Source organism: Schistocerca gregaria, chromosome 2 (assembly GCF_023897955.1).
Source record: "Schistocerca gregaria isolate iqSchGreg1 chromosome 2, iqSchGreg1.2, whole genome shotgun sequence".
Taxonomy (NCBI): Eukaryota; Metazoa; Arthropoda; class Insecta; order Orthoptera; family Acrididae; genus Schistocerca; species Schistocerca gregaria.
The window spans coordinates 903,606,043-903,628,116 of NC_064921.1; the positions used below are offsets into that span (position 1 = coordinate 903,606,043).

A 22,074-nucleotide genomic window follows, 5' to 3' on the forward strand; every position below is an offset into this window, starting at 1 on the left:
TGGTTGACGACATATGGATGTTCGTGGTGCACGGATAGCCAAATGGACGACGACACGGTAGCTCAGCGTGTTCGGTCAGAGGATTAGCTGCCCTCTTTAATAATAATAATAATAATAAAAACTGAGTTAATCGATCAACAACGAACTTTGCTTTTCCTTGAGCGGATCCAACGAACAAAAGCGAACAAAATGAGATAAGAAAATGGTAAGGCGACCGTTTGCCATAAGTAGGAAATCCGCGTTCAAGTCGCGGTCGTTCAAAAATTTTCACCGTCGTCATTCAAATGTACAGCTGATGGTAGTCATTATTTGCAACTGCGAATTCATCTGAAGTATTTCATAACGGCTGCTGTCGCCGCAGTGCATTGTCCTCTCATAATACAATATCGTATCCGTTAAAACGTCACTGGCCTCACTATTTTAATTTTCCAGAATGAGATTTTCACTCTGCAGCGGAGTGTGCGCTGATATGAAACTTCCTGGAAGATTAAAACTGTGGGCCCGACCGAGACTCGAACTCGGGACCTTTGCCTTTCTCATTTTGTTTAGGTTTGTTCGTTGCACCTTCTCGGGGCGGACGTCGTAAGACATCCGTTTAAGTTCGTTGTTGATCGATTAGCTCAGTTTTTTTTATTACAGAGGGCTGCTAACCCTCTGACCGAACACGCTTAGCTACCGTTCCGGCGAGAGTTTAGACTAAACGAACCATATGAGCAACCGAAGCACGACTCACGCCCGGTACTCACAGTTTTACTTCTGCCAGTATCCGTCTCCTACCTTCCGAACTTTACAGAAGCTCTCCTGCGAACCTTGCAGAACTAGCACTCCTGAAAGAAAGGTTCGCATGAGAGCTTCTGTAAAGTTTGGAAGGTAGGAGACGGATACTGGCAGAAGTAAAGCTGTGAGTACCGGGCGTGAGTCGTGATTCGGTAGCTCAGATGGTAGAGCACTTGCACGCGAAAAGCAAAGGTCCCGTGTTGGAGTCTCGGTCGGGCACACAGTTTTAATGTGCCAGGAATTTTCTTATTTTAACTTTATTTCGCATCTTACAACCTCACGTGAAGAGTACCAAACATCGCTACCTACGTACTCAAAAATTGGCTCAAATGGCTCTGAGCACTATGGGACTTAACACCTGAGTTCATCAGTCACCTAGACCTTAGAACTACTTAACCGGCCGGTGTGGCCGAGCGGTTCTGGGCACTTCAGTCTGGTACCGCGCGACCGCTACGGTCGGAGGTTCGAATCCCGCCTCGGGCATAGATATGTGTGATGTCCTTATGTTAGTTAGGTTTAAGTAGTTCTAAGTTCTAGGGGACTCATGACCTCAGATGTTAAGTACCATAGTGCTCAGAGCCATTAGAACTACTTAAACCTAACTAATCTATGGACATCACACACATGCATCCCTGAGGCAGGATTCGACCTGCGACCGTAGCGGTCACGCGGTTCCACACTGAAGCTCCTAGAACCGCTCGGCCACAACGGCCAGCACCTACGTACTGATTCTGTGCAGGGACATCTCAAAATGTCTCAAATGGGTATGAGCACTATGTGACTTCACTTCTGAGGTCATCAGTCCCCTAGAACTTAGAACTACTTAAACCTAACTAACCTAACGACATCACACATGTCCATGCCCGAGGCAGGATTCGAATCTGCGACCGTAGCGGTCGCGCGGTTCTTGACTGTAGCGCCTAGAGCCGGTCGGCCACTCTGGCCGGGGCAGGGACATCTGCAGAAGTCACCAGCTGGATAGATATTTAGAAGCTTTGTGCTCTACCTTCATGCGACAGAGTACAACTATGCCCCTAGCACACCACGAGTTTAAAGTGTTAATTTGGACAGGAGAGTGTTCATACAAAGGAGGCAATAAATGGGACATTTATTATATCTAACACTGACTCTTGTCTCCATTCTGCTGCAAAGGTTAATCAGCTTCAAAACAATTAGCGTACACTTGTTGCGGATTGCTCTGCCTTAATGTCATCTCTGCACCTACCACCAGGATAACTGACAGTGTCACAAGGCCAGTTTGATGCTACGATGGTACGAGGAGCATCAAACTGAACTCAAATTCGCCTGAACTGAAACCTAATAAACTTGCCTGGGGCAATACTAGACACTGGCACTGTGCTCATAAAGCCACTATTTTTTAGTTTACCAATTTAGGTGTCCTGTGCGTAGACATCTATTGCAACGTACCATTGGAAACAAAGGACTTGTCGAGCCCATGTCACGCTCAATCGCTTTTGCACTGCATTCCGAAGATGGATCAACACGCATTTACAATGGGTCGGGAGATTACTGTATTTCCCACACGTATGAACAGTTAAGGAGTTCATATACACCTTCATCTACATGGTTACTCTGCAATTCATACTTAAGTGCTCGGCCGAGGGTGGTGCGAAAGCGCGTGCCTACCTTGCTGCGGGACGTAGATGTTGAGGTAGAGGCAGTCCTCGCTGGTGTTGGAGAGGTACGGCAGGAGGCGCTTGAGGTAGTTGTAGCGCTCGTCGCTGACGTCCTGCATATTGGGTGGCCGCTGCGGGCAGACGGGCGCGTAGCTGAACGCCTCGCGCAGGCCCTCCCACGGCGGCGGCGCCGACGGCGGCACGAAGCGCTTGGAGCCGACGGGCGCCAGCGCGTACGGCACGCCCAGGAAGGCGTCCACGGGGCCGAGGTTGGGGCTCTGCAGCTCCATCACCAGGCCCTGCAGCCAGCCCTGCTTGATCCGCACCTCGCGAGTCACCATCGTCTGGGCGCCGCCGCCGCCGCCTCCACCACCACCCCGGTACCTGTCGCGCGTCCACGAGCCTACTCCTGGCCCCGGGACCGTCGCTGTCATTATCAGCAGCGCCAGCAAGGCGCCGCACACTCTGGACCTCATGCTACTCGGCAGCAATACTCTGTCACGCGCACTCACTCACCAGGCTGCTCCGGCACTCTTCCCTGCATTCCAAAGGAACCACCTTCGCCACCTGTATCCAGAATCGGCACAAATTTCCTCAATACTGACGGTCAAAGCTATCTTCGGACTAGCACTATTTTGCTACTGCTTCATACAAACATCTGACTCCGACAACCGCGAAACGTTATGCCTGAAAGGCAAGCGTTATCCTCACACTCACACCCAGACCAACAATTCCCCTATAAATCCGCGGAGTGAAACTAGAAAGCTGTCTTTTCCGCTTCAACCTGACCAAAAGTTACAATACCGACAAAAACTAAAGCGAACGCCGCAGAAATGCACTAGATCCGACGCGTAAACAATGAGCACAACGTAAAAATACTGCTTTACAAATTCAAATGCAGAGAATACTAGCTGATATCTAAAATAGTCGATCGACCTACGTCGTGTGTTCAGTAAAACAAATTCGTAACTGGTTATTCGTCACACTCGTGCTTTCGAGTTGGACACACTGCTGACCAAGTTGACCGCCCAGAGTCGGTTAAGGCACTTAGTAAAACACCACGGTGATAACACAAGCAGCTGTTAGAAGACGTGTCAAAAGGTCCCTCAAGGCGCCGACGTCTCTACGGGAGTGACTTGCTGTCAGCAGCCAAGACGGAAGGCACCTGCAAAGACAAATAATTTATTATCTGTTAAGTGGCCTATATACAAGGTATTAAAATGAAGTTTCGCAAAAAATGGTTCAAATGGCTCTGCGCACTATGGGTCTTGACATCTGCAGTCATTAGTCCTAGAACTTAGAACTAATTAAACCTAACTAACCTACGGACATCACACACATCCATGCCCGAGGCAGGATTCGAACCTGCGACCGGAGCGGTCCCGCGAATCCAGACTGAAGTGCCTAGAACCGCTCGGCCACACCGGCCGGCGAAGTTTCCCACATTGCAAGAGATCATAATTAGTAAACCACGTTCAGATGTCTGAAGACAAGTTCTTTCTAAGGGTATGACACTGGAAAGGCTCAGCACTGCTTCCATTCGTGACACTTGTTCACTGGAGGTACACAACTTCACGCTCATTCAATAGCGATGGAGCCCTCTTTAATTCGGCTTAAGGAACCAAGAACTACAACAACAACAATAAATGTAGCACACGTTCCTCTGGGTCAGCGACGCCGTTCACTCCTGCTTGTTTCCCTAAGATACAGGTAATTTCGTCCGAACAGTTCATCTGGCGGTACTCTGCGACATGTCCAGTTGGAGGAAATGACCTGTTGGGTACCTAGTTCAAACTATATAGTGATTAATACGACTGTGAGTCTATAATCTAAATTTCTTCTGAATAAATGATTCGGTTAAGACACTCAACCATATACGAGCCAAGAAACATAGTGCATAATATTCGGAAGCATGTGGTTTTTCACAAGTACCACACACAATCACACAGCACCAAGTGACAAAAAGACACTGTAAGGAAAAATATTTCAATGAAAAGTTTTGTGGCCGTTCTCGAGACCTATATGTCGGTGCGGGTGACGTGAAGAAGCATCACTAATTTCAGAAGGGGAAAACAAAGAGAGTTGTTGTGGTTGTTGTTGTCTTCAGTCCAGAGACTGTTAATACAACAGCTGATTCCTCAAACTGGGGGGCTATCAAGTACGGAGTCCCACAGGGTTTGGTCTTAGGTCCTTTACTGTTCTTGATATACATTAATGACTTAGCATTCCATATTGATGAAGATGCAAAGTTAGTTCTTTTTGCTGATGATACAAGTATAGAAATAACATCCAAAAACCAAGAACTAAGTGATGTAATTGTAAATGATGTTTTTCACAAAATTATTAAGTGGTTCTCAGCAAACGGACTCTCTTTAAATTTTGATAAAACACAGTATATACAGTTCCGTACAGTAAATGGTACAACTCCAGTAATAAATATAGACTTTGAACAGAAGTCTGTAGCTAAGGTAGAATTTTCAAAATTTTTAGGTGTGTCCATTGAGGAGAGGTTAAACTGGAAGCAACACATTGATGGTCTGCTGAAACGTCTGAGTTCGGCTACGTATGCTATTAGGGTGATTGCAAATTTTAGGGATAAGAATCTCAGTAAATTAGCTACCTATGCCTACTTTCATTCACTGCTGTCGTATGGTATCATATTCTGGGGTAATACATCGTTGAGTAGAAAAGTATTCATTGCTCAAAAACGTGTAATCAGAATAATTGCTGGAGTCCACGCACAGTCTTCCTGCAGACATCTATTTAAGGATCTAGGGATCCTCACAGTAACCTCACAGTATATATATTCACTTATGAAATTTGTTGTTAATAATCCAGCCCAGTTCAAGAGTAATAGCAGTGTGCACAGCTATAACACCAGGAGAAAGGATGATCTTCACTATGCAGGGCTAAATCTGACTTTGGCACAGAAGGGGGTAATTTTTTTGCCACAAAAGTCTTTGGTCACCTACCGAACAGCATCAAAAGCCTGACAGATAGTCAACCAACATTTAAAAATAAATTAAAAGAACCTCTATATGACAACTCCTTCTACACATTGGCTGAATTTTTAGATATAAATTAACGGAGGGAAAAAAATTAACTTAAGCATTAGTGTCATGCAATATTTTGTGTAAAGTAATATCATGTACAGACATCTTTCTTTAACCTGACTCGTTCCACATCATTACGAAGTGTCGTATTCATGATCTATGGAACAAGTATTAATCTAATCTAATCTAATCTAGACTGGTTTGAAGCAGCTCTCTATCCTACTCTATCCTGTGCAAGCATCTTCATCTCCCAGTACCTACTGCAACCTACAACCTTCTGAATCTGTTTAGTGTATTCATCTCTTGGTCTCCCTCTACGATTTTCACCCTCCGCGCTGCCCTCTAATGTTAAATTGGCGTCCCTTGATGCCTGAGAATATGTCCTACCAACCGATGCCTTCTTCTAGTCAAGTTGTGTCACAAAATTCTCTTCTCCGCAATTCTGTTCAATACCTCCTCATTAGTTATGTTATCTCCGCATCTATTCTTCAGCAGCATGAACAAATTATTAGTTTCGCTTGTGGATTAGAAACTCAGAAAACACATGTTTTGGACACCACCATAATCATAAAAACAGTGAACTCATGCTCAGCATTTACAAAAAAAGAAAAAGAAAAGAAAACCCCCTGCAGATGTAGATATCGATGCTTTTCTCAGCTGCACACACACGCAGGAATTAACAGCTCGTAGATCTGTGTTGTATAGAGCACACTAAATACCATTACGCAATGAAATGTTCCATAATGAAAACGACATCATTAAACAGATACCAGCTGCGAATACACTGCTAAAAATATCTAAGAAAGTTAAGAAAGGAATAAACTGAAATATAAACAAGAACAACAAGCAGACAGGCACGAGGACTGTATGCCTTCCATACTTTGGTACTATTTGAAAAAATAGATTGCTAATGAACTGAGGCTATACAGGGTGATTCACTAAGATACGCAGATATTTTAGTATGTTATTCTACAAGTAAAAGTAAAGAAAAAAATCATACAGACATAGGAGTAACGTCCAATAACAGATTTATCATGAAATTTAGCGACTTCGCTAATATGAAGCCATCACAAAAGTGTTCGTGGATCAAATAGAGTACGAGTTCCATTTAATTTGTTGTTATGGATCTGGTGAATATAATGAAACATCTCATAGTTGTGTATCTGCATTAGTTTTCCAGAACATCAAGAGAAGCACTAGACGAAATTAAGAACAACCCTGTGAAACTGAAACGAACTACAGAATTCTGTACCCTGGAACGTATAGTAAATAACTCTATCACTGTTTAAAATTTATAATCTTAGTGTCATATTACTCTAACAAGTGCCTATTACACGTTTTCGCAACAAAATGAAACTAGAACGAACAACTGGCTTCAGCCGACTACCTGTTACGCAACATATTATCATTGTTCCACCTGAAGAGGACGTTGTAAACCCCTCGAAACGCGTCTTGGGATGAAATGAAAGAGTGGCTTACGCAGGTAATAGTTTCATTTGAACTTTATTTGTCATAAGCAGCCGCAGTTCCTTACAACAATCCAAGATGGACGACATGAGGTTAGTATCAGCGAAACCGAGTGGAAGACAGCGATTTGTTGGAAGTACTTTTTGGAAAATGTTGTGCATCTGACAGAAATCGTATACAAGAAGTGACCAACTGTGGTGAAATGTTTCGGCGTTTGGAGTTTATAAAAAATTGCCATTACAATCGATATCGAAAGATAACCGAGCCGCACTGTTGGGATTGTCGCAGCGAGCCCGTGTAGGCTGTACGTAAGTGTAGTAGAAATCATATCTTAGGAAATTTAAATCGGGTTCTTTGAATTGCAGACGACATAGTCCTTGCAAAACCAATTTGGGTAACGGATAAACTGTGACGCATTTATGTAGCCACCATCGTGTACCAAGTTTGCGCTCAGTAAAATCAGATAACATTTGGGCACCTACAGAAAGCCCTTTCTTTCCCATCAATCAGTACGTAAATGGAATAAGACCAAAAACTGGCCAAAGGCAAGCTAGACTTGCGCTCTGAGTGTTCCGAAAAAAATTAATTACATATATTGAAAGGGCTCTGTTGGATTCCTTTCATGGTAATTTCTTAAATCTTTTGTCATTTACGGCATAAATTCCTCTTCTAAATTTACTTGGTGTTCCTGACTCTGTCTGGGAGGAGACTGAGCAGTGGAACGTGTTACTTTTACACGTAAACAAAAACGATGTGTCACACTACTACACTATAAAACACAGTATATATGTAGTTCATGTCACACAGTCTCATACGGAACCTACATCCGCTTTCTTTTATATACTGTACATGATAAGATACTGCCATCCCTCTTCCCATCTGTGTGAAAGGATGAATGAGCAATGTATTTCTAGTTGCGTGCTTGATGGTAGCAGACAAGCCATTCTGCTAGTAAAACAGTGGGATCAACGTCGGAACAGGTAGCTATGATTTCTAAAAGCAAAGAGGTTTCTATTGTTGGTATGGTCCTGTCCGTCCTTTGTCATGTTGGTATAGGAAGCTGGGTCTCTGGTCACTTCCGTTTTGTATCTGTGAAGCACCCTCGGCAGGGGTCCACGACAGTCTGTCCGCGGCGAGCGTCTGAAGTGGTAAGCGCGTCTCTGCTAAGCCCGTAGGACAATGGATTTCTTACGTTCAGCCTAACTGAAAATTTAATCACCTTTATTTCAGGTTTAGATCTAAAATATCTAATGTTATCTTAAATTGCAACGCAGTGTAATTCGAGTGTGAAGTTCATAATATCTTCCAGTAGTTGCTTTTTCACTACTTTGTGAGTGAAGTGGAACCACGTGTTGATGATACGTAACTCTACCTAAGATCATCAATCTTAAATGCAAATGTGAGTGAGATTCTAACGTCTCGTCTTGACAATATTTTTTTATATAGAAACTTTTCTTTATGTTCAACCCACGTGGGATGTACTTTGTGAGATCAGTACCACGTCCTTTTACAATTGTCAGACCCATCAGGTTAATAGTAAGACGATAGTAAGCAGTTCGAGGCTTTTCTTTTGTAAGTTAGGTTTCGATGTAATTTATTTTAATTATCAAAATTATTGTGGAATTACACTCTTTGTGTAAACCAAGTTGACCACGTGAAGCATGTGGTGTAATCATCAAAGTTAGTATGAATTTAGTATAGCAGTGTGTGGTAATTTCATGACGGACAGGATTGCTCTACGAGTTTAACTTCTTTGGGTGACAATTGATTCGACAGTTTGCGGTTAATTTCCTCTCGCATATGTTTCAACATTCTTCATGTGTTATTTTATGAATAGAGCGTGGTATGCAGTCTCCCAATCTTGGCTCCATATTTGATGAGTTCCGTAAGATTACAAACTCACATTTTCACAATCCTAAATAAGGCATCAGTTTAGTTATGAATCAAGTTTAATGTGCTGAAATTTTAACGGAACAATGATCAATGTTAAAACAAATGTCCAATTAGTTGCCGTAAGATGACTATTAAAAGATTATAACTAATGTTAGTCTGGTTGGGAATTTGGTAAGCTAGACTGAATACCTGGTGAAACAGTTGCTCAGTGATGCAAGGTTAACTTCTCCAAATAGCTCACAGCTTTTAACCCACTTTTATTGGCTTGATTATCAGCACCGCTTTCAGAACAACTTAATGCAACAACATTACAATATTGATAGTCCATCCATCCCGGGAATCGAGAATCGACGATTTTTATCCATTTATCGATATCGAAATTTGCAAGTATATTGGTCCTGGAAATTACAATACTTACGACAAAGTTTTAATTTCAAGTTTTTAGTTTAAATTTGTATGTTAATTTCGTCTTTGCTATTCTAATTCCTGGGGAAATGGGGGTCTAAACAGACTGACAGACTGTGAGCCAGGTAACGAATGACAACAATTGTTTTCATGTGAAGTAAATTAGCAGTTTTCTGGGTTTTCTTTTACTTGTATTGTGAGACCTTGTTTCTTGCCAAATTTCATGATTCTAGGTCAACGGGAAGAGCCCTATTGGTTTTGATGAGTGAGTTTGCGGGTATCAAAATATGCATCATAAATGGCCGTATCACTGGACTGTACTGAGTGAGAAACTTAATCATTTTATACCGTCAAGGGACCATAGACCTTAAAATACGACATAAATTTCAACTTTACACGTCTACCCATTCCTGACAGAAGGATAGGTAGACGGATTACAAAGCGCTCCTATAAGGTAAAATCTGTAATAGCAAGGGAAGTGCATAACATGGAACGCCAAGAATTGCACGGACATCTGCAGAGACTATTTATCGATAGAGATCGGATTATATGCATTTACATGTTGCATATACATTTGCATATTTGTCTGCTTTTCAACGGTTACAGCACATTTTAACTAAAAACTAGTGGCGGTGCATATTTTCGCTCTATGTTTACCAGATTTTGAAAATTTTGAAGGGCGTTCTCTAGCTCGATCTAGTTTAGATGTCTCACAGATTGACCGCGACCGAGACTGCTTGCAATCGCTAACCGAAACGCCAATGCCTAGCGAAATCATTACAGAAGACGAACAGAAACAGGCAAACAGACTAAATGCCCCAGCCACAGCACCCCCGCTTAATCCCCTCCGCTGTCATACCATACCCGTCGGCAAAAATTAAATTAAACTACGCAAGCCTTTAGTCGCACGTTCATAGTTTCAGTTTGGCTATTTACTTATTTGTACACAGTTGATCGTGTTTACTACATGTAGTGTGTAACGTGTTGTGCCCCATGCATGCCGCCCGAAAAAAAAACTTCGTCTCGTGGATAGCTGGCCATCCAGGAGCATTTACGTATGAAGAAATTATTTTATATTGTCTAACTTGTTAGAAAACTGTTTCCCACCAAAAAAAAAGCTTCAAACTGACCAGTATGTAAGGCAAGTCATTATATCGCAGGACTGTAGAAGAAATGACCACGACAACAAGTTACAGTAGCAGGTATTTGTCCAAAGGTTGTGTTGTTGTTGTGGTCTTCAGTCCTGAGACCGGTTTGATGCAGCTCTCCATGCTAATCTATCCTGTGCAAGCTTCTTCATCTCCCAGTACCTACTGCAGCCTACATCCTTCTGAATCTGCTTAGTGTATTCATCTCTTGGTCTCCTTTTACGATTTTTACCCTTCCCACTGCCCTCCAATACTAAATTGGTGATCCCTCGATGTCTCAGATCATGTCCTACCAACCGATCCTTTTCTTCTAGTCAAACTGTGCCACAAGCTCCTCTTCTCCCCAATTATATTCAATACTTCCTCATTAGTTATGTGATCTACCCATCTACTCTTCAGCATTCTTCTGTAGCACCACATATCGAAAGCTTCTATTCTCTTCTTGTCTAAACTATTTATCGTCCACGTTTCACTTCCATACATGGCTACACTCCATACAAATATTTTCAGAAACGACATTTAAATCTATACTCAATGCTAACAAATTTTTCTTCTTAAGAAACGCTTTCCTTGCCATTGCTGTTCTACATTTGATATCCTTTCTATTTCGACCATCATCAGTTATTTTGCTCTCCAATTAGCAAAACTCCTTTACTACTTGAAATGTCTCATTTCCTAATCTAATTCCCTCAGCATCACTCGACTTAATTCGACTACATTCCATTATCCTCGTTTTGCTTTCGTTGATGTTCATCTTACATACTCCTCTCAAGACACTGTCCATTCCATTCAACTGCTCTTCCAAGTCCTTTGCTGTCTCTGACAGAATTACAATGTCATCAGCGAACCTCAAAGTTTTTATTTCTTCTCCATGGATTTTAATACCTACTCCGAATTTTTCTTTTGTTTCCTTTATTGCTTGCTCAATATACAGATTGAATAACATCGGGGAGAGGCTACAACCCTGTCTCACTCCCTTCCCAGCCATTGTTTCCCTTTCATACAGCTCGACTCTTTTAACTGCCATCTGGTTTCTGTACAAATTGTAAATAGCCTTTCGATCCCTGTATTTTACTCTTGCCACCTTCAGAATTTGAAAGAGAGTATTCCAATCAACATTGTCAAAAGCTTTCTCTAAGTCTACAAATGGTAGAATCGTAGGTTTGCCTTTCCTTAATCTTTTTTCTATGATAAGTCGTTGGGTCAGTATTGCCCCACGTGTTACAACATTTCTACGGAATCCAAACTTATCTTCCCCGAGGTCGGCTTCTACCACTTTTTCCATCCCTCTGTAAAGAATTGGCGTTAGTATTTTGCTGCTGTGACTTATTAAACTGATAGTTCGATAATTTTCACCTGTTTTCTTTGGGATTGAAATTATTATATTCTTCTTGAAGTCTGAGGGTGTTTCGCCTGTCTCATACACCTTGCTCACCAAATGGTAGAGTTTTGTCAGGACTTTCTCTCCGAAGGCCGTCAGTAGTTCTAATGCAATGTTGTCTACTCCCTGGGCCTTGTTTCGACTCAGGCCTTTCAGTCCTCTGCCATTTCCATATTATTGTCCTCAAGTACATCGCCCTTGTATAGACCCTCTAAACACTCCTTCCACCTTTCCGCCTTCCCTTCTTTGCTTAGAACTGGGTTTCCATCTGAGCTCTTGATATTCATGCAAGTGCTTCTCCTTTCTCCAAATGTCTCTTTAATTTTCCTGTAGGCAGTATCTATCTTACCCCTACTGAGATAAGCCTCTACATCCTTACATTTGTCCTCTAATCATGTCTGCTTAGCCATTTTGCACCTCCTGTCGATATTATTTTTGAGGCGTTTGTATTCCTTTTGTCGTGCTTCATTTACTGCAGTTTTATATTTTCTCCCCAAAAAAATCGGTTTAACATGGATCTATGTGAAGCATTCTTTGCAAACAGTATTCCCCTTCACAAACTTACAAATCCTATCATCAGAGACTTTATGCGTAAATATCGCTTAAATCAACATATACCAGATGAATGAACTTTGCGTAAAAAGTTACGTACCGACAATTTACCTAAATGTTCTAGAAGAAATACGAAATGAACTTACGGACAGCATATCTGGATTTCAGTTGACAAAACTACAGACACTTATGACCGTTACATCGCAAACTTTTTTTAATTGTTAGTGCCTTAAAAGAAGAGCCTACTGCTTCCTCTTTCCTGTCCTGCTAGAAACTTGAAAAAGTAACTCATTCTACGATCGCTAGATTTGTAAATGAGGGTATTAGAAAAATATTTTCAGAATCTTCTGCCGATGAAAGGCTGTTTGTGTTTATTTCAGATGCTGTTCCCCATAATATGATCAAAGCAGGAAAAGTTCTCCTAGTATTTGATCCCAATTTGATTCATGTGACGTGCTCTGCTCATGGAGTACATCGCCTTGTTGAAGAATTGTGTTCCACGTTTGTGAATGTAAATAAACTGATTTCATCCACAAATAAACTGTTTCTAAAGGCTCCTGCTCGCATCAACACTTACAAAGAAAAAGTATAAAATTTTCCTTTACCTTCAGAACCAGCGGTGACTCGTGGGTTACGTGTGTCGAAGCCGTGCTGTTTTACAATGAACATTTCGAAGCCATCAGAGGGGTAGTAAACGACTTCGATATTGCTGAAGCTTAGGCAGTTTGCAGTGCAAGGAGGCTTTTAGTGATTACAGTGTTAAAAAACACATTGCTGTGATTAGCAGTCATTTTTCCCATATGCGTGCAAGTTTTAAAAAGTTTGAAACTCAAGGTCTGGCGTTCAATGGATCTATTCAGTTAATGAATAAATTTATTCTAGTAACTCCTCATTCACGGAGGTATTCCCAGGAAAACTTAAAGAAAAGATTGAAAACATTTTAAAGAGTAACACAGGCTTTTAACTCTTACACCAAATTGATAGTTTTGTTAATGGGGCGGATGAAATTTTACCAGAAACAGTAAGTGCCAACATAGCACTCAAATTCAAATACTTCCCACATATCTCAGTTGATGTAGAACGGTCCTTTTCTGCATATAAATATGTTTAGAGAGATCGAAGACACAATTTTACCACCAAAAATGTGGAACAGTACGTGGTCGTATGTTTACAATAGTAGAATGATGTAAATAAATTGTAAATAATGCTTTGATCCAAGGGCATAAATTAAAAGTTAACGCTGTTAAAAAAATCATGACTTTCGTTGTTTCTTAAATAGGATATTACGGAGTTTTTGAGCGTGCTCTCTGCGTGCGATATGTCTTGAAGTGGGTCCTGTACATATCGGTTGTTTCTCTGCAACTGCCACTTGGTTTGAGGTGCCATGTCCCGGTTCGCGCGGCTCATTCGGTCGGAGGTTCGAGTCCTCCCTCGGGCATGGGTATGTGTGTTGTAGTTACCGTAAGTTAGATTAAGTTAGTTTAAGTAGTGTGTCAACCAGGGGACCGATGATCTCATCCATTTGGTCCCATAGGAACTTACAACAATTTTCCAATTTTTCGCTGCGACTCACTCGCATCGCATCTGCCTGTTACAGTAGCAAAGAAAAAACAATAATTGGGAACGGTATGCGTCCCCATTTTGTAAATTTTTAGAAAATAATGCCAAAAAGCCCCCTTCCTAATCTCTATCAGAAAGTACTTAGAAATTGATATCAGAGTTCTTAATGTACCGATTTCCTTCTCATAATTGATATGCACAGGTTCGACTTTGAGATATAACGCACGCAGTAATTACCACGTTTTTTTTTATTTGATCTAGTGTGTTTCGACACTTTTCATGCATTTTTAAACATTTTTCTTGCATATTTGCGCTCATGTTGTTAGGTTTTTATGATGCATATGATATGGTCTCTATTTATCGCCCACCCCAAAATCTGTGATATGTCATTCGCATACAAAACTGCAGGTATTAGCACTGACATTTGAATAATCACCTGGTTAAGAGCTACAGGAGGAGATTTGAGAGGAAATTTGGTAACACCCAGAAAACTATCGATATTATAGGACGAAAAACACACATATTTCATTGCTGTGTCTTCTTGCTGTATTTCCCTTTGCTTAAAATAATTGCTCTGTGTGAAAAACCAACTTCTTCAAATGATAGTTTTGCACACGTACACCATCTTCAAAGTACAGGCGTGGTTTGAAAGAAGTGGAGAAAGCAAAGTGGAACAATATTCATTAATAAAATCTTTTCGGTTTACAAGCCCCGTTACTTGGAGTAAAAGGTTCCGATAGCTGTCCCTGTCATCGTCATCAGGAGTTATAATTATTGACAGTCAGGGCTGACGCGATGTTTTGCTTATACAGACGTAATGGTGGCGTCTGGAATTGGATATTGAGCAAAAGCAAAGACTTAGGCTTGGAGCTTGCAGGTAAGCGGGAGTGGAAATTTAAAACGCAGCACCAGCCCCTCGAGCTATGTGACGTCACTCTGTCCCGCGATAGGACGCAGCTGCCATAATCACTTCATCATAAGAATAAACCTGATGTAAACAAACACAAACGCGATGATTGGTCATAAGCCGCAGCACACGTACACTGGTGTTGTTATGCTCTAGAAAGTAGGTCCTACTTATATATTAGATACGATTTTCTTAATAATGCTTTAGCTACGTAGTATTTATTTCAAAATTCTGTATAGTCACAGCCTCTGCTGCGTTGTGCGCCGATTGTCGCACTGTTAATGCGCAATATGAATGTCTGAGGCTGCTTTCTGTTCCATAGTGGAATACACAAGTGGAACACGGTTAAAAAATGCCGAGAAGTAGGCTGTTATTGATGTGTCTCATAGATTTACAGAGATAATCGGCTTAGAAGTTTTCCCATTGATAATTTATACAATACAGTTTAGAAAAATATCCACCTTGGACGTATATCGTAGTGGGAGGCCTAATGGAATGTGAACACAATGCAGTTATTTGTTCGTTGGTTCAAATTTCCCCATCGTCAGGTCATTTTCTTGTTCAATTGGAAATACCTACGTCTCGTAATTATAAAATTCATCATCTATTTTTAAGAATAATGCATGTACTCTTGTTTCTAATTACATGTTGGAATTCGAAATATCCGTTTCCATTTAAAACACAAACTCTTAATCATCGATTCTTATAAAAGATTGTTCATAAAAGTAGTTTAAATTAAGGAAACATAACAATTTAACTTTTTAAGGCAAAAATGAAAAATCAAATCCTCTTTATTTGGACTAGGTCCATCATTTTATACCATGGAGGTGGATAAGTATCATAGACACAAGAAAAATAATCATTTTCACAGCAACGAGCACATCATACAAATGCTGCATTTTTACATTTGCTACTGCACCGTTAGATATGAACCTAACAGAACTGGTCTAGAGCCAAGCTGCGGGACTTGGCCCGAGAGTTAACAAGACTGTTAAGCTGCCAGACGTACTGAAAATAACGCACGCTGTTTTTTTTTATATGTCACTGCCGAATGCTGGTTGGATATAGAACGGCTCGTCATAAAAGATAAAGAGAAAATGCTGCGCCTGGTTGGCTTCGAGGATTCTGTTCTTGATAGACCGTTATCACTGTAGCAGGTGACACTTCCAGAATTGAAATGTATTTCTCGGATTCGGAAATGGAAGGAGATAATAGATTACCAGACGAGTGACTGTAAGTAATGCATTCAGGGACATCAACATTTACCTGTACGGTGAAATCCTTCAATGTTCTCTTACATTATACACAGCTTATGCAGAAAAATTACCCTGTGGTTAAGTCAGGAATTTTCATCAAAAACGGCTCTGAGCACTATTCGACTTAACTTCTGAGGTCATCAGTCGTCTAGAACTTAGTACTACTTAAACCTAACTAACCTAAGGACATCACACACATCCACGCCCTAGGCAGGACTTGAACCTGCGATCGTAGCGGTCGCCTGGCTCCAGACTGTAGCGCCGGCCGGCTAAATTTTCATCATTCTTGTTTTCAATTACAATAGTACGCTAACTAAAAACGATAACGTGTTGCGATTTTCGTCTAAGGAGCGTACTGTGGGAGATCTGCAGTGTATTATTTGTTTCTTCTTAAAATTAAATGACATTCGAAGCTGTATTGTTACTTTTCTAATCTATTTTTACGTGTTAACTGCAGCTGTCCACGTCACTGCAGGCTAGCTGTTCGAGCTGCACAGCCAGAGCTGTGCATTTTAAATGCGCTAATAAAGCTGTTGTCCCGTATTATACCAAAGTCGATGTGCGCTTAACGCACAGCACAAAACGTACTCTTATTATCGTACTCGACAGTACTCGAGACAGCCTGGCTGCAGTCCCACGTGATACAGACATTCAATGAAGTACCAGCAAACGCGGAAGAATATATAGTGCAATGTTTACATCAGGTTTATTCTTATGAAGAACCGATTGTGGTAACTGCCCAACTTGCCTTCCACGCATGCGTCAGTGCGGCCTTTTCTGGAACGTTATAGACACTGTCACTACATTTCTATAATGAGATGACGAAAGTCATGGGATACTTCCTAATATCGTGTCGGACATCCTTTTTCCTGCCTTAGTGCGGAAGGTAGACTATAGCCTCCATAATTACGGACACGTGGCCGGTGCAGGATTTCATGCATGAACTGACCTCTCCATTGTCTCCCACAAATGTTAGACGGTGCACATGTCGGGCGATATGGGTGACCAAGTCTTTCGGTAGAATTGTTCAGAATGTCCTTCAAACCAATCACGAACAGTTGTGACCAGTTGGCATGGCGCACTGTCATTCATAGCAATTGCACCCTTGTCCGGGAACATGACGTACAAGAACGGCTACGCGTGGTCTTCAAGTAGCCGAACTATTTCCAGGCAAGGATCGGTACAGCTGGACTAGAGGACTCACTCAATTCCGCGTAAACACAATCCACACCATTGTGGAGCCGCTATCAGCTTGCACAGTGCCTTGTTGACAACTTGGGTCCTTGGCTTTGTATGGTCTACTCCACTCTCGAACCCTACCATCAGCTGTTACTAAATGACATCGGAGTCAGCTGATCAGGTGACAGTCTTTCAGTCTTCAGGGCTGCAACCGATATGGTCTCCAGCCCAGCAGAGGTGCCGCAGCTGTACTGTTAGCAATGGAACTCGCTGCAGCCGTAGACCGTTACCACCAAATTTCGTCACACTGTCCTGGTCTGCGTTGTCCGTGATGAGAGGTAATGCCTGAAATTTGGTATTCTCGGCACACGCTTGACTCTGTTGAGCTCAGAATATTGAATTTCCTAATTATTTCCGAAATGGAGTATCCCATGCGTCTAGCCCAAACTACCATAGCAGGTTCAAAGTCTGTTATCCCATCGCGTGCCTTAACCACGTCGGTCGCCTTTTCACAGGTATCACCTGAGTACAGACGCAGCTACGCCAGTGAAGTGCCCTATTATACCCTGTGTGCCTAATACTACTGCCATGTGTCTACGGGCACGTCGTTGTTCCAGAGTATAAGCAGAACACCGAGACTGTCCAGACAGTCTAAGCGGTCTGGCGACGAAGGCGGAGACGGATATCGTAAGTTCAAATGGTTCAAATGGCTCTGAGCGCTATGGGACTTAACATCGATGGTCATCAGTCCCCCAGAACTTAGAACTACTTAAACCTAACTAACCTAAGTACATCACACAACACCCAGCCATCAAATCCCTGACGCTGCCGTGAATCGAACCCGGGAACCCCGGCTATCGTAAGATTGAGTGTTTTATTCGAAGTGACGCGACTCGAAAACCGCGAAGATTGTATTAAAGGACGCCACCGCAAAAACACCGAGATTGGAAAACAATATCCACATCTGACTAAAGCCACCTTCTCACTTCTAACATTACATTTGCGTTCAAGTGGCACATTTTTTTATTTATTATTATTATTATTTTTTTGTATGTCACTGCAGAGGCAGAACTTTACTGTATTTGACTGTTGTGAAATGACTTGACTGAAACAATACCTGCTCTGTGAACACTGAATAGATGTTAAACGATATCAGGTCAGCAGAAAAAAGTTTATTGCTGTGACAGCGTACTTATTTTTAGCAGAGAAAAAGATAGCAGTAATTCACGGCAGTGACTTAGGTCTGTTTTTGGATCTGTTACATCGATATTTTGTTTCTTCTAGTTATCGAAGTTTCTCCATCAGACCTCGAATGGGTAATCATTAAAATGAACCTCGTGGTAACACGCGGTTTTGTATGCGATTGACTCACATCACTATTTTTGGAATGATCGATTCATGCTGTTCCTTCTCTATATAAACGGTTTGTAAGGCAATCTGAGGAGCCGTCTTCGGTTGTTTGCAGATGACGCTGTCGTTTATCGTGTAATAAAGTCATCAGAAGATCAAAACAAATGCAAAACGATTTAGAAAAGATATCTGAATGGCAGTTGACCCTAAATAATGAGAAGTGTGAGGTCATCCACATAAGTGCTATAAGGTCCTCGTTAAATTTCGGTTACACAATAAGTCAGTCTAATCTAAAAGCCGTAAATTCAACTAAAAACTAAGTATTACAATTACCAACAGCTTAAATTGGAAGGAACACATAGAAAAGGTCGTGGGGAAGGCTAACCAAAGACTGCGTTTTATTGACAGGACAGTTAGAAAATGTAAGAAACCTACTAAGGAGACTTCCTACACTACTCTGGTCCGTCCTCTTTTAGACTACTGATGCACGCTATGGGATCCTAATCAGATAGGACTGACGGAGTACATCGAAAAAGTCCAAAGAAGGGCAGCACATTTCGTATTATCGCGAAATAGGGGAGAGAGTGTCACAGAAATGATACAGAATCTGGGATAGACATAATTAAAAGAAGTCGTTGCGACGGAATCTTCTCACGATATTCCAATCACCAACTTTCTCCTCCAAATGCCAAAATATTTTGTTGACACTGACCTTGTTAGGGTGGAACGATCACCACGATAAAATAACGAAATCATAGCTCTAAGATATAGGGGTTCATTCTATCCGCGCGCTATACGAGATTGGAATAATAGAGAATTGTGAAGGTGGTTCGATGAACCCTCTGCCAGGCATTTAAACGTGATTTGCAATGTATCGATGTAGATGTACTCTAAGCTCATTTCTGTTCGGTTCTCAGCGTTAACGGTCAGGCAAAGTGCAAGACACAGTAGCTTGCGGAGTATACATGGCCATGTAGATCAGAGTGTGGCCCTGCCAGTGGATTACGCCATTGTGCATGCATTGAGACTGACGGTAGTCACTTTGCTGGGTTCCTGTGAACTTTCGACAGTTAAAGTATGGGTCTTCCTGAATATTAGTAGCAAGTTACCCCTATAATGTGTATGTTTATGTGGCATGGAAAATATTTACAGCCAGGTGGATGTCATTTAAGACCTTTTTACAATATACTTACGACGAGAAGCAACACACGCACGGCGCAATGATGACCTTATTCAGACACACAAAGCTGCTTCATTGAAACCGCGCGGTCGGCCTGACCGATAACTCTGACCCCACAGTACATACGGAACAGAGCAGCGGACCGTAAAACAAGTGGACTTCAGGCGGGAACGCCGTCTAAATCCCAGAGTGGCATGCGCGGCAAGTGCTACGCGCAGCAGACGAGTAACAGGAGACGGCGCGTGCGACCGCCGGAGCGCTAAACACTGCCATAATTCCGCTGGTTAAGCGCTCAATAAGCCACGAGGTCGTAACTGTACACGCGAGTGACTAACTGATTTCGAGGAACGCTAAGCTGAGCTAAGCGCCGTCCTCAGTTGACGCTGTGAAGCGCGACAACGGCGCTAGGAAGCTTCGTAACTGCGCACGTACGCAGTTGGGCTGTTCAGCAATACCGTGAAAAAAGTTACTGCGCGTTTTGTACAACGTTCGCCACCTGGGGAAGGCCTCAGATCCAGAGGAACAGCGCACGAAAAGGATTCGAAATGCTTTACTCTGAATTCGAATGGGACGATGAATATAAAAGTATGTGGCAAGCCACGATAACCTGGAACCACGAAATTCTTGACAAAGCATCTGTCACAGTTCCAGGTTTTCATCGTTCTAGGGAGGTGTGCGTTTAATAGATTCCGAACTGGAGAAGGTATGTTCGAATACAGCTTACCCAAGTGGGGCATTTACAGTACACGTAAGTGTGCTAATATTCAGACAATGTACCACATTGTTAATGAGTGACTCATCAGAACATTCCACTGTATCAAGCATCCGATAAGGAGCGCCACTGAATTGAGTTTTCTGACTTTCATGTGAAGTCTGTGTTGTCGACTGTTTATATAGCGTAAATAGTTGTTTATATAGTGCAAATGGTTGCTTGTATAGTGTAGTTTCACATGTATATTCTGTGGTTAAACATGTATAACACTTTAATTTTTTATAGTTCAAGCGTCAGATAATAATAATAACCGTGTACATCTTCCATGGAAACTGGTAGGCTCGCTACTTACTTCGGATGTGTTTAAACAACGTCGAGGCCAGCCGGTGTGGCCGAGCGGTTCTAGGCGCTTCAGTCTGGAGCCGATCTTCCGCTACGGTCGCAGGTTCAACTCCTTCCTCTGACATGGATGTGTGTGATGTCCTTAGGTCACTGAGGTTTAAGTAGTTCTAAGTTCCAGGGGACGTATGACCTCAGAAGTTAAGTCCCATAGTGCTCAGAGCCATTTCAAACAACGTCGAAGAGGATAATTAAGAGTTTTTCTACAGAGTATACGGATTTTATATGTCTGATCAGAGAAACTGTTCTTCTTTCCAGGGGGATGGGGGGTGGGGCAACTTGTAGTTTGAAGCATAAGATAGAAGATATGCTATACTTTATTAATATCCGTGTAATTCACATGTTCAACAAATTTCGAATGAAAAAGAAATCTGATATTAATATATGGTCATGTTGCCAAAATAACAAACAAAGCTTTCGCGACGGTCAGATTGTAATATTCCTGTTCGGATCCTAAAGTAACAGGAGCATGTTCCCTGCGGGGAAGATGCAGTAGTGACGAGTCTTCGCTCCAGGTTCCGTTAGCACGCTGCATGAAGTACAGGTCCACTTGCAAAATTTCGAAGGTTTTTCAGGGATATCGGCTGAGTATTTTGTTGTAAGGTACCCACAGCCTCCGGTGCCTCGTTACAGAGTAATAATGTAATTATGTTTTTTTTCAGTTTGTTATTCCAATTACTTGAAGGCAATATTACAGAAAGTGAAGAGATTACATGAAGATGAGATAGGAGATATGACAATGCTAGAATTTGACAAGGCTCTGTACCGACTAAGTCGAAACAAGGCCCAGGGCGTAGACGATAGTCCGTCAGAATTACTGAAATATTTGGGAGAACCAGCCATGAAAAATACATTCCACCTGGAGTGCAAGATGTATGAGAAAGGGGAAAAACCCTCTGACCTCAAAAATAATGTAGTAATTCTAGTCTCAATGAAAGCAGGTACTAACAGGTGTGAATATTATCAAATTTTCAGTTTAATAAGTCAAGGTGGCGAAATATTAACAAGAATCATTTACAGCTGGATGGAGAAACTGGTAGAAGCCGCCCTAAGGTAAGATCCGTTTGGATTCCGTAGAAATGGCGGAACACACGACGCTACGACTCATCTTACAAGATAGGTTAATAAAAGGCAAACCTCTCTATACAGCATTTTTAGATAATAACACCTCAAAAATCTAATGTCAGCAGGACTAAAGTACATGGAGATAAAGGCTGT

General features: G+C 41.9%; 1 protein-coding gene across 1 annotated transcript in view; it reads right to left on the reverse strand.

Moving 5' to 3' along the window:
* The window catches only part of LOC126335345 (neuroligin-2-like), a 656,601-nt gene that overhangs the window by 601,225 nt on the left and 33,302 nt on the right, over nt 1-22,074 (reverse strand). Inside the window, exon 2 of the mRNA XM_049998530.1 lies at nt 2,425-3,579. Coding sequence (XP_049854487.1) covers nt 2,425-2,890 — 466 coding nt within the window. The 5' untranslated portion in view covers nt 2,891-3,579. The remainder of the gene's footprint in view (nt 1-2,424; nt 3,580-22,074) is intronic.